Source organism: Ovis aries, chromosome 16 (assembly GCF_016772045.2).
Source record: "Ovis aries strain OAR_USU_Benz2616 breed Rambouillet chromosome 16, ARS-UI_Ramb_v3.0, whole genome shotgun sequence".
In the NCBI taxonomy this organism is placed as follows: domain Eukaryota; kingdom Metazoa; phylum Chordata; class Mammalia; order Artiodactyla; family Bovidae; genus Ovis; species Ovis aries.
The window spans coordinates 23815437-23829852 of record NC_056069.1 but is presented as its reverse complement, the minus strand read 5'-3'; the positions used below and the strand labels follow the sequence as shown (position 1 = coordinate 23829852).

The 14416-nt window shown below is 40.0% G+C and overlaps 1 protein-coding gene across 4 annotated transcripts in view; it reads right to left on the bottom strand.

Annotated features, from left to right (window-relative positions):
- PLPP1 (phospholipid phosphatase 1) overlaps nucleotides 1–14416 on the bottom strand; it is a 117334-nt gene extending 102918 nt beyond the window's left edge. For 2 of the 4 annotated variants that reach the window (XM_060400430.1, XM_042233785.2), the window contains exon 1: nucleotides 1–14416. This exon is cut by the window's left edge. Coding sequence is in view for 2 of the 4 variants with exons in the window: in XM_012096933.4 (XP_011952323.2) it covers nucleotides 14072–14129 (58 nt within the window). In the remaining 2 variants the exon portion in view is untranslated. The other 2 variants (XM_012096933.4, XM_004016984.5) reach the window with 1 other exon arrangement.

Sequence of the window (14416 nt, the reverse complement as noted above, 5' to 3'; positions counted from 1 at the left end):
ATCCTTAATTATGAAAAGTCTGAGGACATGAAGTAAGGGTAACTATAACAAAATTTTTTCAGCAATCTGTTCTCTTTCCCTAGTAAATCCTAAACACAGGTTGAATTATCATTGACCAACCTAAACAACAAATTCTTTACTTCAGGAAATTTAAACCATTGTATATGTGACCCTTAGATTTATCCAACTGAAAATCAGAATCTCCACTATTATCTCTTTATTGGGAAGCGCTTCTTTACACTTAGTAAAGGCTTAATCTAGGCCTCGTAAGGCACCGTCATGGTTAATCCTACTGTCCCTCTTTCTCTCCAGGAAGCTTCATCCCTTTCCTGACTTCCTCTTGAAAGGTAAAAACAGACTATAGCAATATTCACTTCTTCATTTAAAAAAATTGTTCTTTTCCTCACTCTACTCTTTGCCTTCCTTTTTATCAGAAGAAACTAAGTTAGCCAAAGCCAACATCAGGGCTTTTGAGCTATAGATGCTTATAAGTTCAAAATTTCAGTCACAACTACTGAATAGCTCAATGCTTTTAAGTGTAAGCTTTAAATTATTACCAAACAAAAATACGATTCTTAAGTAGGACTCAACTTAAGTAGTTCTTGTAACTTTGGCCATAGTATTTTACTTCTAGTGTATATATTTCCAATTGGTGGTAGGTTTCCAGGGTTATTGGGTAAATGAAATTCCTTAACTGTTCAATGAAAGCTATATGCCAATACCCTACATAGTAATGCACCATTCTGCCACCCAAAGCTACACAGTAACATTAAGGTCTCACCACTCCAATCATTAACTGACTAACAAACTACAAGACTAGTACTGAGGAAAACAGAAACATAATCTTAGATAATGTAATTCTTTTATTTCAAAGAACATCTCCCTCCTATTTCCTATTAAATATTCTGCAAGTCACTGGAATAGAATAGAACACAGGCAAATACAAAGTTAGAAGAGATTTCCCTGGTATTTCAGATCTTTGGCAAAAGATTTTGACAGTCTTAGCTGAAGACAAACTGCTATTGATAAAGATGACAATCTCCTGATATTAAGCAAACTAGATCTAACCTAGCCTAATTGTGATTTCTTTTTGTATTTTTTTTTAATTTAATGGCAGTTGAACATCCTTTTTCATCTTTTTTAAAACTGAAAATCTCCCTTCACTGAAATTTCAGTGAGTCTGACAAACTATATTTTGCTTTGGTTTCTCAAGGTGGCATATGTCACCACTTCTAACAGTATGGCTGACAGAAGAGTATCCAACTAGTTTCAAGATTTCATAAGTTATCAGGTCACTAATAAAGTCATATGCCTATGTGTGGCAAAAGAAGAAACTCAAGCAGGGGGTCTACATTATTTGTATCAGGGACCATTTTTCCTATGTCACTACTTTCTGAATACTTCAGTCAGCCTTCAGATTTTTCCTGTTTTCTGCTGACAACACTCCCTTCATGGCCGGCTAGATTAATAACAGATCTCCTACAAGTGTGCTGCCTTGCTCAAAATGCCCCATTTACCCTGCATTCTTTGTTTTCCCACCCTAGTGTCAAATGCTCAAATATGTTCTGCAGCTATTGGCTCTCCTTAATAAGAAAGTTTGCTTACCATTATGACCCAGAGAGATAGATAAGGTAGATATTATTCTCATTATAATTTACACATGAGTGAATGAAACAGCCCAAGTGATCCTGCCCATGTGATCAGAGAGAAAAGCAGCAGCAAAACTAGAACGTGACTTGCAAGCCAACCACTTTCACTACCAGATGACACTTTGAACCCTTTAAATAAATTACATAAACAAAACTGTTATTCAGTGAAAAATCATCCACAATGTCAAATCCTAAGCAAGGCGAGGAAGTCTAATGCAAAAAACTTATCTTCTTAAAAGATAATTTATTCATTGTTAGATTTGGTTAGTAATTAAACTGCAATCAATGGCAGAACTTAGAATCTCACTCATATTCATATAGATATCCAACACTAACCATAAAGTTGAGTATTACCCATAATTTGCCCTACAACTTTTGATAACATCACAACTTAAGAGACCTCTTCTCCAACTAGGCCACTGAGTCAGACATAGACAACATATGAGAAGGAGTATATTCAAAATTTCTTTCTCTTATCAATGCCATTTTTTAAAAATATAAAAATAATAAATGTCACTTGCTTCTGCTACACTGTATAACTATTCTAGGTATATTTTCCAAATCAATTGGGATGTCATTTGAAAAACTGTTTAAATAGGCTTTTTAAAGAAAAGTATTGTAAATATATAATATTAAAACAAAATATTATAAAAGTATGAATTTTAATGTTTAGGCATACATTTAATTACAGAGCCATATTGTCTTTATGAGGAAGGCTATCCTAAAATTAGGCCTATCCCAGAACACTGCAGGTGGATGGGACCACTATAAACATTTACTTCTTAAACTTCATGGAAAGAAAACAAGGAAAAATTCTTATTGATCAAGAGAAATTATGAAAAGAACCTGTTATGTTTAGCTGTACTGCAGCCATACTTTAGCCTGAACTGCAAGTTATTCGGTTCTGACTAGCTCATACTCAAGAAATAAAATCTTCATGTTTTAAAACGTGAGTACCAAGAGAAGTTACGATTACCCAAATCATGCCATTTCCACTTCACACACACTTTTGTTTATTACTATTTCGCTCAACTACAGATACTCATGTTGGTACCTTGTCTATGAGCTGTGGAAATACTGCTCACCTAGAAGTAAAATGATAAGATCTCAGTGAGGTATCTGATTCCAGAAAGAAACAGGTTAGAAGTAATCAGAACATCTCCCATAGTGATCTGGGCACGAGAAACTGAAATATGAACCAGGTCCCAATTCAAATGCTATTTAAACTGAAGCTAGAACTACACTAAACAACGTCCCAAAAGAAAACTCACCAGTACATGGTATCAAATTTAAACAACAGACAGGATCAGTGGCCGAATTGAGTTATTATCTTAATAGGGATCATGATAACAACAACGGGACAGACCAGGACTATGTTAAAACTTCACATACACTCTCTCACATTATCTCATCTAATTTCACAGCACTATGAGGAAGACACAATTATCATTATCTTTTTCCTCATTAGGTGACAAGACTCATGGAGAGCTGAACCAACCTGCCCAATGTCACACAGTTAGTAGCAGAGTTAAATTCCAACCCCCAGAAGACCGACTGACTCAAGTATCTTGCCTACTCATTCATGTAAAAAATATCTGAATGCCTAACATGTATTACACACTTTCTAAGCACTCATATCAGAGAAGGCAATGGCACCCCACTCCAGTACGCTTGCATGGAAAATCCCATGGATGGAGGAGCCTGTTGGGCTACAGTCCATGGGGTCGCTAAGAGTCGGACACGACTGAGTGACTTCACTTTCAATTTTCACTTTCATGCATTGGAGAAGGAAATGGCAACCCACTCCAGTGGTCTTGCCTGGAGAATCCCAGGGACGGGGGAGCCTGGTGGGCTGCCTGCCGTCTATGGGGTCGCACACAGTCAGACATGACTGAAGCGACTTAGCAGCAGCAGCAGCAGCAAGCACTCATATTACAGTGTTTCCACACAGTAATAAAGCCGGATTCTGAACTATCCACTGGAGAAGGGACAGGATACCCACTCCAGTATTATAGCCTGGGGAATTCCATTGACTATACAGTTCATGGGGTTGCAAAGGGTCAGACATGACTGAGCAACTTTCATTTCACCACTTCAGAACTATCTACAGGAATTATTTCCAGAATTTAGCACTAACCAAAAGTGTAATGTTCCCCAAGCTTTGCAGTATCCTTGCTGGAAAGCAAAAGCGAAGATGTCAGGAGAAATTGTTCTGAAATTCACACAGACTTCATTAAAATACCTACTTCTCTCCCCTTACAGCTTCTGTGTACCCGTTGGGGACAGAGACCCTGTCTCACTCACTCTTGGTACCTAAGTGCTATGACATATCAGGCACTCAGCTTACAATATGGTATTGTCATTGTTACGAGTCTGTTTTCCAGAGTAAGCAAGAAGCTACTTGAGATCCATGAGTTTTATTTTTTTATCCATTTTTGTACCACCAGTGCTAGGGCATACAACAAGCCTATTACTTCACAGTTTTGTAATGATTTCATGAGTTATGTAAAACATTTACCAAAGGCTCATTTATGCATTGAATAAGGAATAGTTTTCTTCTTATTTACCCCTCAAGCACCTATGCAGTCAACCCCTCTCTTCCTGCTGACGTAAATGAACCAAAAGGCAAGGCAGAACCTGGCTAAACAAGCTGCCAATTAACTCAAGAGCTCATCCGCTACACATTTCCTATATGTCATTTTCCTAGGCACCCCACCCTGAAAAAAAGACACAGGAAACATTTCCAAGAAGTGACAACTGAGAACTAAACCATGAGGTTCTAACTATATTCACTGGAATGAGTTACCAAAGGTGACTCTAAACTCTACACACATGATTCACATGAAATGCAATAAAGTACAAAGGTCTTCCTTTCCTGGGTAAAACTGCCTAAACAACAATGCTATTTGAAGAAAAAATCTATGAGTATATTAGTGATTGGGCTTTCCAGGTGGCACAGTGGTAAAGAACCCACCTGCTAATGCAGGAGACACAGGAGATGTGGGTTTGATCCCTGCATTGGGAAGGTCCTATGGAGAAGGAAATGGCAACTCACTCCAATATTCTTGCCTAGAGAATCCCCATGGACAGAGGACCCTGGCAGACTATAGTCCAAGGGGTCGCGAAAGAGTCAGACACAACTAAGCGACTAAACAACAACAAACTTTACTGATCAGGATAAATCAGTTATATGTTCCAGTATGATATACTTTCCTAGCAAACTCTTAGTAGTTATTAGGAGTTTGATTTATGAAAAATTAAAGTGCCTCCTTTGGACAGCAGATACATGCTCAAAACATGATAAACAGAAACTGACTATGAAGCCACATCATATGGAATAAAGACAGTCATAAAAGATTTAGCCCACCTAAAATAATCACTGCTTTTACAGCCAATTAATTCCCTCAGTCCTTCATTTCTTATCCTCTTCATTTCTCAATCTGGACAGTTAATCTGAATTCAAAAGTTGTAACTCTTAAAAATGCATTTCCCAATTCCCAACCATGCCACTTCTTACCTGGGTTCCACTGGTAGTTTCTCAGGTACCTTAGGCCTTAGTTCCACCATCAACAGAATGAAGATAACTAAGCTATCCTCCCTAAGCAGGTTTTGATAGACCTCATAGCCACACACAGACATAGAGCACTAAATGTCAGTTATTGTTATTATCCACTTCGACATTTAGAAATAAGCTGCAATAGTTACTATTAAGAACACTAGGATACATACTGTATTCCAGCCACATTGGCCTCTTTTCTGTTATAAATGCCCTTTGCCCCTCAACACCTGCTCTTTCCTATGCCTGGAATCATCTTCTTTCAGCTCCTCCATGACCAACTTACTTTCATTCTTAAATCTGAATTCAAATATGCCTTCCTCAGAGAAGCCGTCCTTGAGATTACCACCCCTCAATATCTCACTCTCTTCTAACCTTGCTTACATTCTTTCATGGCATTCACAAATATCTGTAACTATCAGTATAGAGAACTTACTTATCTTTTTCACAATGAAATTTATAACTCCTAGCATTGTAAATATTAAGCACGTGTGTGTGTGTGCTCAGCCGTGTACAACTCTTTGTGACCCCATGGACTGCAGCAATGGCAGGCTCCTTTGTCCATGGAATTTTCCAGGCAAGAATATTGGAGCGGGTTTCCATTTCCATCTCCAGGGAATTTTCCCACCCAGGGATTGAACCTGAGTCTCCTGCATTTTCTGCATTGGCAGATGGGTTGTTTACCAGCTTGGCCACCAGAGAAGCCCCATTAAGCACATAATAGCTGATAAACAAGTGAACAATGTTGCAAAGTCAAATATTTTAAAACTTAACATTGTATTCCTAAAGGAAATCAATATTAATATTCATTGGAAGGACTGATGTTGAAGTTGAAGCGCCAATACTTTGGTCACCTGATGCAGAGAGCCGACTCATTAGAAAAGGCCTTGATGCTGGAAAAGATTGAGAACAGGAGGAGAAGGGGGTGAAAGAGGATAAGATGGTTGGATGGCATCACCAATTCAATGGACAGGAGTTTGAGCAAACTCCGGGAAATAGTGAAGGACCGGGAAGCCTGGTGTGCTGTAGTCTTAAGGTCACAAAGAGTCAGGCACGACTTAGCAACTGAGCAATAACACTGTATTAAACACAACATAAAAAATAAAAGATAGTATCAGGTTAACATATGTCAAAATAAATAGCTGAGGTAATTCTCTGGAGATCCAGTAGTTAGGACTCCATACTTCCACTGCAGAGGGCCGGCGTTCAATCCCTGGGTCAGAGAACTAGGATCCCACAACCAACACAGCACAGCCAATAAATAAATATCTGATTGAAAAAACAGAAGTAAGAGGGAGATGGGGTATGAAGAGGTATTACACAATAGTTTTTTCTTTGATGCCTGCTTAACCATAGGTAGGAAATCAAACAACAGAATTCACACAAATGACGGAATACAATTAAGGTCATTCAAAAATTTTAGGAATATTAAGTCTACTTTTTATATGGTGACTCAATCAGTTCCAAGGCCTGGACAATAAAAATAGTGAAGGTGACAAGTGTCTGGCTAACTCAATTTTCTTAAGTTGAAATTCAGGACTTAACCACTGTATAACGTAACAGTTTTTCCGTCTGTTTAGTTACACTCTACCACAGACTGTACAGATCATTTTCCAACATAACTGGGATTACCACTACCTGAAGATCATATATGTGGTTTTTACACATGACTGATAAGACACTACTATTTCAAGATGTTCTGTAAGCTTCAAAGACATTCTATGAGTATTTATAGGAAACAGTTTGAAGTTTGTGTTTTTGTCCCTAATACAAAACTATGTTGATGTTATTTTTACTAAAATAATGATGTTTTAATTATTACAGGATTATAGAGGATTACTTTTATTTGACAATTATATTATGCACACGAGTGCAAGGCCTACTCTAAGACCTTTATATTTTCACTCATTTAAGCCTCACAACAACCATACAAGGTAGGTACTTTATCATTACACAGCTGACTCAACAGACACACACAGAGGAAATCTGCCTAAGGTCACACAGCTAATAAATGGAGGAACTAGAATTGAACCTACACAGTTTGGATCCAGAGTCCATCACTAGACTATGCTGTCTATCTAAAGTTTTAAAGAAAAATCAATAGTTTATAAAGTCATAACCAATGTTAGACTAGTTTCAGTTAAGTAAAACTGAAACAACTCAGTCTGAGCCATCCGGGCTTTAAATCTAGATAGCAAGAAGGTTGAAGGGCAAAGGAAAGCAGGAAGGAAAAAGTGGAAATGAAAAATAAGGTAAGTAGAAAAAGAAGGACTTTTCAAGCAGCAGTGGTAAAGAATCCACCTGCCAACACAGGAGATGCAGGAGACTCAGGTTTGATCCCTAGGTCAGGAAAATCCTCTGGAGAAGGAAATGGCAACCTGCTGCAGTATTATTGCCTGAGAAATTATGGACAGAGGAGCCTGGTGGTCTACAGTCCATGGGGTCAAAAAGAGTAGGACATGACTGAGCACACACACATACAGCAAAAAGGAGAGACAAAATGAAAGAAAAGAGTTACTGTAACCACTGTTCATAATATCTGAATGAATGCTTTTTCAGAAAGAAAATAAGGGACAAGACAGTGCCTATATAATCCCTAACTAGCTTATTACACAGACTGTATATTTCCATCCCAAATGCTGAATTAAACCAGTAAATTAGGAGGAAATAACATTTCAAATTCCTTTGCATAAGGGAATTCCCTGGTGTTCCAGTGACTAGGACTCCAGGCTCCCATTACCAAGGGTCTGGGTTCAAGCCCTGGTCTGGGAACTAAAATCCCACAAGCCATCTGGCAAATAAAAAATAAAAAATTAAAAAAAACACGTTTCTTGAGACTTCCCTGGTGGTCCAGTAAGTTAACACTCTATGCTGCCAAGGCAGGAGGGCCTGGGTTCGATCCCTTGGTGGGGAACTAGATCCTACATGCCAGAGCAGCCAAAAAAAAAAAAAAAAAAAACCCATAAAAAACCTAAAGCTACATGTTAACTAGTTCTCTTAAAATGTAGGTTTTAGCAACTTTCTACCAGCTTCTTTTTAAGTCAGATAAACAGTAACAAAATTTCTTATCAAAACTAATTAGAATAATTTGACAAACTGAGTAATATAATACACAGGAAACTTTGGTAGAATTCAGCCAAAAAATGACTAAGCAAAAAAGAAATTAACAAAGATTATGGCATGTCCATGAGTTTCCAAAAGGATTTAATTCAAACAGAATATAAAGGAAAAAATTACTTTTCACAAAAGCTATAGAGGGGAATGTTTTCTGAATATTTCCATACTCTCATCCAAGCAAGGTAAATTCAAGTTTAAAGTCAACTGTATAAAGCCAACTAAAGCCAAATACTATCAATTTCCTCCAGGCCTCTGCTTTTGTTCCAAACTAGCCATTTAAAGGTAGAAAAAGTCTTGCAAGAGGAGGCCAGTCTGACCCAAGAATATGCCAGTTTGACAAATTTTTGTTCATTTTTTTGAGATTCCTTCCCCCTCTCAGTGGCTGGGAGGAAAGACAAAAGTTATATAAAACAGAGAAACAAACACAGTAAACTTGAATCAGAAGCAAAAGAAGTTAGCTTAACAGAAGTAAACAGAAATTGAAATGGCAAGTAATCAGGATAAGTATTATGTCCTATTTATTTACTTACTTATGTACCTCTTTGGTATCTAACAGAATTCCCAGCATCTACTAGATAATAAAACAAATGTGTGGGTGAATTCACCCAATGATGAGTAAATGGACAAATAAATGTTAGGAGAAAAAGGAAGGCAGCAGACTTTCAGCAAGGGAGACTCTTTCATTAAATATCTGACATTCCCTTAAGAAAGCGGCCCAAACTGAGATCAGGAAAAGGAGCACTCCTATGGGTAATACTTAAGGGGCAGAGTGAGATCAGCATAATTACTGAAGAATAAGTAACGGGGTTCCACAATCACCTGGAGCTTCCCAAGAGGCACTAGTGCTAAAGAACCTGCCTGCCACTGCAGGAGACATAAGAGACTCAGGTTTAATCCCTGAGACAGAAGATCCCCTGGAGGAGGGCATGGCAACACACTCCAATATTCTTGCCTGGAGAACTTGCATGGACAGAGAAGCCTGGCAGCCTACAGTCCATTAGGGTAGCAAAGAGTCAGACACGATGAAATCAACTTGGAACACACACACAACCACCTAGTATGGTTGCCAGATTTTCCCCTAAATTTACTGACTCTGATGTGGCATAAAGGTGATACCATGTTTGCAGTATTCTGAGGAAACCATGACCCCCTCCATTCTAAGAAAACCAATGTTGGAGCCCATGAGTTCCTGTTATCATCTGCTTTTATGGGCCAGTGTAATTGCTGTCAAGTGCAGAAAAGGAAGTCACCTCAGATCTGTTTTGGACATAACATGAGTATTATCAATAGCACCCTGGCAAAAAACAGCACACCCAAATAAGGTATTTAAATAAGAATTTAATGAAGGAAACATCTTCAAAGGTATAGGTAGGATTTAGGGAAAGTAGCAGGGAATGGTACCAGCAACATCAGGAAGCCATTATCATCTCTAGGCTAAAGGGGGCAAGTAAAGGGTTACCAAAACCCAGAAAGATCTGTAACTATAGCTGGCTGGCACAGAGGGCCACTGAATAGAAGCTGTGACCTACTCACAAAACACAAAATAGCTCTGGCAATGCAAATCCAGCAGGAAGAAACTGGCTCTTCCAGGCCTCCTGCTGTTGTCCCATTGGTCAAAGTCAACCAGAAACAAAAAGCAACAGCCTAGTTGCAGTCCATAGCACTAGCCTCCCAGAGCATAGCGCAAGGTAGAGAAAAGATCTAGAGGAGCCAAAGAAGGCGGCACAATACAGAAAAGATATTCCAAATGACTGCTACCCAGCAAATCTCAGGCACATAAAAAGGTTCTGCCAGTTCCACCTAAATCTTCCAGGCATCACGAGATACTTGCAAAAAAGTCATACACACGTGTAGCTACTTACTGGGGTTCCCACTGCCCTGTACTGAGCTGAGAGAGAGGAAAAAAAAAAAAAGATTCCAAGAGTACTCCTAGGGTACCATATGTCATTTCTGTATCTCTAAACAAACATTGCTACTGCTACTGCTACTGCTAAGTCACTTCAGTCTGTCCGACTCTGTGTGACCCCATAGACGGCAGCCCACCAGGCTCCCCCGTCCCTGGGATTCTCCAGGCAAGAACACTGGAGTGGGTTGCCATTTCCTTCTCCAATGCATGAAAGTGAAAAGTGAAAGTGATGTCGCCCAGTCATGTCTGACTGTTAGCAATCCCATGGACTGTAGCCTACCAGGCTCCTCCATCCATGGGATTTTCCAGACAAGAGTACTGGAGTGGGTTGCCATTGCCTTCTCCGCTAAACAAACACAGACAACCCCTTTATCTATGATAGATCATTTATAGCACAACTCTTTTTTCTGTACTCAAAGAGCATCTATTCCATACCTTTATTATTACATTTATCATGATGTATTATAACCTCTTGTTTGTTTCTCCCTCATTAGACCCTAAGCTCCTTGAGGGCACAGGCTTTCTAATTCATCTTTATCTTTAGCACCTAACATGAACTTGGAACAGAGTTAGCCTTCAATCAATGTGCACTGAATCAATTCATTGGCAGCCTAATGCCAGTTTGCATAAAATCGAAAATGACTCTCAGCAATTAAGTTTTATTTAGGACATGGTTTAACACGATGAGCAAAACACAGCTTTCACATCAGCCCACTATGATTCTCTGTAGAGCAGCTTTTCTTGTGTGCTCAGGTGATATTTATGGCCTTCTTCTAAAATCATAGAACTGATTATCAAAGGAGCCAGAGAAAGCTGGCAAGACCACACTCCATCTCAGAAAGGAATCAAATACACATCATCTCTCAAAATTCTCATTCTTTTTCCAAGAAGAGACCAGATCCACTGAAGGAAGTAATAATTTGGGTGTATTATATGGAGGAAATCATGTTTCATAGTGGTGGTAATACTGACTTGGCATAGAAATGCTTTTACACGTGCATAAGCATGCACATACCCGCCCCCTTACATACAGGTATGTTTATCATTTAAACAGACATCACTTTCTGTAATATTATAAAGTAGCCATGTAACACAATCACATAACATCATCATATTAAATGAATACACTGCATGATGTTGGGTGATCATTAACAGAACCTGGAACATATTCACATTATAATTAAGAACCACTTTCACATAACCCTGTACTTATGATCTGCTTGATCACCTTTCTGTTGCTATAGTCAACTTTTACCTGTAGTTCTCCAAAGAAAAATAAAAAACTTAATGCCAAGTTGATAACCCTCTTTGAGCTACCACTATTTTAAAGGCCGCCAACCTCCTGCTGTCAGTAAGATGAATAAAAATAAAACTTTAAATGACCCTTAAAGGGGATTTTTTGGCAGACCAGTGGTTAAGACTCTGCGCTTCCACGACAAGGGGTACAGATTCAATCCCTGGTTGGGGAACTAAGATCCTGCATGCTATGCAGCTCAGCCATAAAGTTTAAAAATAAATAAAATGACTCATAGACCCCACTAGAAAGGTGAGTTTTTTAATAAAAATATATAATCTCCCAAAACTCAGCATGAAAATACTTTGTATCTCTAGCATCACTGTTCTCCTTCACTGTTGTTTGTAACAGAATATTGATGCTATTAAATCTAATGTCATCTTATACACCAAATTAAAATAAGCCAGTATTTCACTTTCTATTTAGGAAAAGGGAATTCTGAGCTTATCTTGACAATACACTTACTTATTTTAAAACTCTAGCAATACAAAAACAGATAAAATGTTTTTCAAATAGATCAGGTATCTGATACTGATACTTAATGCATAAGTCTCCTAAACAAGCTTTTCCCAAAACCAAAGATCTTAAAATCAGAAATAACAACTTTATCTTTTTTTGAGAGTCATCATAAATTCTGCAACTGTCAGGCCAAGTTAGCAATAAAATTACTCAATTCTATTGGATAGTTATGTGATGCTTGCAGCATGCTGAAAACATAGACTACAAAACCCCACAATTTTATAAAGTTGTACTGCAAATAGTTTCCTCAAATATACATGAATTAAAACAAACAAAACATAGATTTAGCATATGGCTCTGTGTTTAATAACATTGAGCTACCTGAGAGCAGTATTATGTTTCATCTATCCTGGTTCAGTGCTTGGCCCAAAGAGAAAACGCATTTGTTTCATAAATTAGTAACTGCATAAGGTAGGAAAAATGGGAAATTTATATATAATTCTGACAGTACAGTATGTGGCAATGATAGGATAATATTCAATATATTAGAATTTTAAAAATCACTTCTGACTGAACATTTTCCTCTCCCCGAACTAAAACATAAATGAAATTTAACAAAGCTCCACAAACACTGAGTATAAATTTAAATACATTTTAAAATATAACATATTTACCAAGGTGAACTTTTCATTGCCAATAAATCTGAATATAATTAATGTAATTATGAATATGTCCGGATATCTGAAAGGATCACTTATGTTTTTATAAAAATAGTGTTCCAAAATTGTGTTTCCCTTTCCTAAACGGAATTTCTAAAATTCACTGCGGGGCTATATAGGAAATGTCCTGGTAAACAATAAAGATGTTTCATAAGCAAGATTTTTCCTCAAAAAACAGGTAACAGAATTTATAAAACTTCGGCAAGACTACAAGCGCCTAAACGGTCAGGTTTGAGGCAGGGGAGATGGATACTGGATTAAAAGCGGAGGAAGTTTCCCTCTCACCGAAAAGCCATTATGCAGACCTGCGTCTAGGATGCTAAAGTCACAGCTCTCCAACGCTGAGAGCTCGCCAATACTATTACTTCGATACTCAAACATGAGGACTACCCGAACATCGAGCAGGTCTTCTGGTAAGTAGTTTTTTCCAAAACATATAAATAGTTCAAAGATACTGCCTTACACAATATATATGAAGACGGTGAAAATCTCTCCTTCCAATGCCTAGCCCTTACCCAGATGACTTCGATTGTTTTTCGTCAAAAGAAAAGAGCAACTGGCGACCAGAAGCCCTACGACTGAACTCTTACTTCAGAAACACAACGCCAAATTCGCTGCAGCCAAAGAAATGTCCAGTGCTCCTTGTGGGCTCTCACAGGAGATGGAAACCTACACGATGACGAGGTCTGCGCAGAGAAGGAAACAGCAAGTCTGGGGCACACCACGCCAACCCCATCCCCCTCAAAAGCAAGCTTCTTCAAACCTATAGGCAGAAACCTGGCATCATCACACCCACTTACAGCCTGACAATTTACAAGCCGGTAACACCTTCTAATTAGCGTTCTAACCTTTTATAGACGAAAACTTAAAACTGCTTCCCACAAGGAAGATAAACCTGGCACTGGCGCCAGTTACTGAGAATTCCCAGTGCATCAAAACCCTCCGGTTTTGTCACCAAACCTGATGAGCCAGTGACCACCAGGCTTCCCTACATCAGCGAGGGGAGGAGCCCACCCTCTCTGCTGGGAGTGAAACGGGAAACAGAGGAAAGGAGAGCAAGGGATGGAGCGCAGAGGCGTGAACAGCATCCAAGCAGGGTGGGCTCAGCGCACCGGCGGGCAATAGAAAGGCAGACTGACAGCATCGGCCACGCGTGGATGCGGGCTGCGAAGCGGGGTCCCCGGGCTGCGGAAGCCGCCCCCAGCGTCTAGCCGGGCAAGGCTCGCGCGTCAGGCACACACACCCCCCCCCAACGCCCCGTCCGCGACTCCCGGCGAGTCACCTCCCAGCGGACACACGCCCGCACCCCACCGATGCACCCACCCCGGGCTCGCGCGCACACGCCCCTCGGGCCGGCGGCGCGTTACGTACCCAGCAACACGCAGAGCACATCGAGGGCCACGTACGGCAGCCGCGTCTTGTCAAACATGGTCTCCGCACGGATGGCAGAGGAGGCACCCGATTCAGGAGACCGGGTCGGGGACTGGCGACGGTTCCTCTCAGCCAGGGGAGAGCGGCTAGGGCTGACGGGGACCCCCGCGGCGTTCTGACGGGCAGCAATGGCGCCCACCACGCCTCCCCTTACAGCTCCCGCAACCACTTGGTCCGGGCCGAGACGCTCGTGTGCCAGCCGCGGCGGCTCCGTAGCCTCAGGCCCTCCTCGGTCGGCCCTGGCCCGCCCCGGCTGTTGGCTGTCCACAGCCAGGCGCCCTCTCC